We start from the raw sequence: 2,491 nt of genomic DNA on the forward strand, positions 1-2,491 counted from the left end.
ACACAGTGGCCAGCCAGTTCCTCTGGAGGGCCAACAACAGGGCACAGAGGCCGAGGCCTTCATAAGAACCCCAGAAAAGCCCTGCTGGATTAGACCAGTGGTCCACCTAGTCCAGCATCCTGTGTCACACAGAGGCCAACCAGTTCCTCTGGAGGGTCAACAACAACAGGGTATAGAGGCCAAGGCCTTCCCCTAACGTTGACCCCTGGCTCTGGGATTCAGAGAACCCCCTCCCCTCTCCAAGCCCCGCCCTCCTCAGGCTCCACCCCCAAAATGTCCACGTATTTCCCAACTGAGAGCTGGCAAACCTAGGAATGGATGACTGTGAGCCAATGAAGATACAGGACCAGAACCGAGGGTCCGATATATGTCTATGAAGCCCTGGCTCCCAAGCCATTTGTAGAGTTGCCAGCCTCCAGGTGGGGCCTGGGGTTTTCCCAGAGTTACAACCGATCTCCAGACGACCCCTGGAGAAACTGGCTGCTTTGGAGGGTGGACTCTCTATGGCATTATAACTTGCTAAAGTCCCTCCCCTCCCCAAATCTGGCCCGTCCTCACGCTCCAGCCCCCAGTCTCCAGGAACTTCCCCACCTGGAGTTGGCAACTGAGGCTAATGGGGGCATAACTCTTTCTGGAAAGTGCGAGTGGAATCTTATACTTTGCTCCTCCTGACTCCCCTAAGGTTCCCAACCTCCAGGGGGTGGGTGGAGATCTCCTGCTATTACAACTGTTTCCAGGTGACAGAGATCAGTTCCCGGCAGGGCTATTTTGGGGCAGGAACGCACAGGAACGGAGTTCCGGCTGGCTGCCGAGTTGGCCACGCCCCGCAGGAACTCGTTAGCATAATAGGTCATGCCCAACAGCAGGAACGCATTAGGATTGGCTACATTAGGGGTGTGTGGCCTAACATGCAAAGGAGTTCCTGCTACAGAAAAAGCCCTGGGTTTTGAGAACAAACAAGGTAAACAGAATAAGAAGCAAAAGGTGGGTGTGGCTGGATGACCACACTTCTGATAACATGGGGGTGCGGCCTAATGTGCTAATGAGCTGTGCTGTCAGGGGTGTGGCCTAATGTGCTAATGAGTTTCGGCTGTTGGGTGTGGCCTATTATGCTAATGAGTTCCTGCTGGGCTTTTTCTACAAAAAGAGCCCTGGCTTCCCGGGAGAAAATGGCTGCTTTGGAAGGTGGGCTTTATGGCAATTAGCCCCAAACCCCACCTTCGTGAGGCTCCGCCCCCCCAATCTCCAGGCATTTCCCAACCCAGAGGTGGCAACCTTCCAACTCCCCAGTTTCACAGTCCGTGCGGAGAGAGCCAAGAAGCTGCGGGGAAGGATTCCTGCACACACAGCAAGGGGGCCGCGTTTCTACCCACCCACCCACCGTGATGTCGACGTTTTCCACCATCTGCTGGGCGATATCTTTGCATCCTTCCGCGATCGCGGATGAGGGCATGTTGGCATCCGCGTACCAGTTCCGGTTCACCGTGTGAGCGTAGTTTCCAGAGGGCGAGGCGTGTTGGACCCGAGTGCTGGTCACGATTCCTACAGACATGCCTGGCAAGGAGGGGTGGGGGAGAGAAGGGGGAGGAAGAAACATGTTCTGCTCCCGAGAAATCTGGTCATAGAATCACAGAGTTGGAGGGGACCTCCAGGGTCATCTAGGCCAACCCCCTGCACAATGCAGGAAATTCACAAATACCTCCCCACACACACACACACACACAGTGACCACTGTTCCATGCCCAGAAGATCTTGGAGTATGGGTGGATCAAAAGTTAAATATGAGCAGCCAGTGTGATGCGGCGCCAAAAAAGGCTAATGCAATCTTGGGGTGTATCAACAGAGGCATAGCATCCAAATTGCAAGATGCCATAGTCCTGCTTTACACTGCATTGGTCAGGCCACACCTGGAGTCTTGTGTGCAATTCTGGAGGCCTCACTTCAAAAAGGATGTGGACAGAATGGAGCAGGTGCAGAGGAGAGCGACGAGGATGATCGTGGGCCTGGAGACCGAGCCCTGTGAGGAAAGGCTGAGGGACTTGGGAATCAGTTGTTGTAGATTTTCTGGGCTGTATGGCTGTGGTCTTGGCATTGTAGTACCTGACATTTCGCCAGCAGCTGTGACTGGCATCCCCAGAGGTATAACACTAAAAGATGGAGGACATTCTGTGTCAATGCGAGAAGAAAAATGGTAGGCAGGTAATTTATATCTACTCAGGAAGGTGGGGTAGAGCTGAGTCATTTGTTCTACATATTACATCTACATTTGCTCTACATCTTACAACAGCACTACAGATAAGATTAGAATTTCAACAGCCAATCCATATGCAAAAGAACTTCCTCAAAAAAGCTCCTCCATTAGCATGTCACAGCCTGGGGAACTCCTACAAGATAATGACTCAGCCCTACCCCACCTTCCTGAGTAGACATAAATTACCTGCCTACCATTTTTCTTCTTCTCACCTTGACACAGAGAGTCCTCCATCTTTCT

At 52.5% G+C, this 2,491-nt stretch overlaps 1 protein-coding gene across 1 annotated transcript in view; it reads right to left on the reverse strand.

The window, feature by feature from the left end:
- The window catches only part of LOC107122900 (intestinal-type alkaline phosphatase-like), a gene marked incomplete at its 5' end in the record, with an annotated part of 17,949 nt that overhangs the window by 11,895 nt on the left and 3,563 nt on the right, over window positions 1-2,491 (reverse strand). Inside the window, one exon of the mRNA XM_015426039.1 lies at window positions 1,382-1,554. Within this exon, the coding sequence (XP_015281525.1) occupies window positions 1,382-1,554 (173 nt within the window). The remainder of the gene's footprint in view (window positions 1-1,381; window positions 1,555-2,491) is intronic.

The sequence above is a fragment of the Gekko japonicus genome, unplaced genomic scaffold (assembly GCF_001447785.1).
Source record: "Gekko japonicus isolate JY-2015 unplaced genomic scaffold, Gekko_japonicus_V1.1 scaffold6277, whole genome shotgun sequence".
Classification (NCBI taxonomy): Eukaryota; Metazoa; Chordata; class Lepidosauria; order Squamata; family Gekkonidae; genus Gekko; species Gekko japonicus.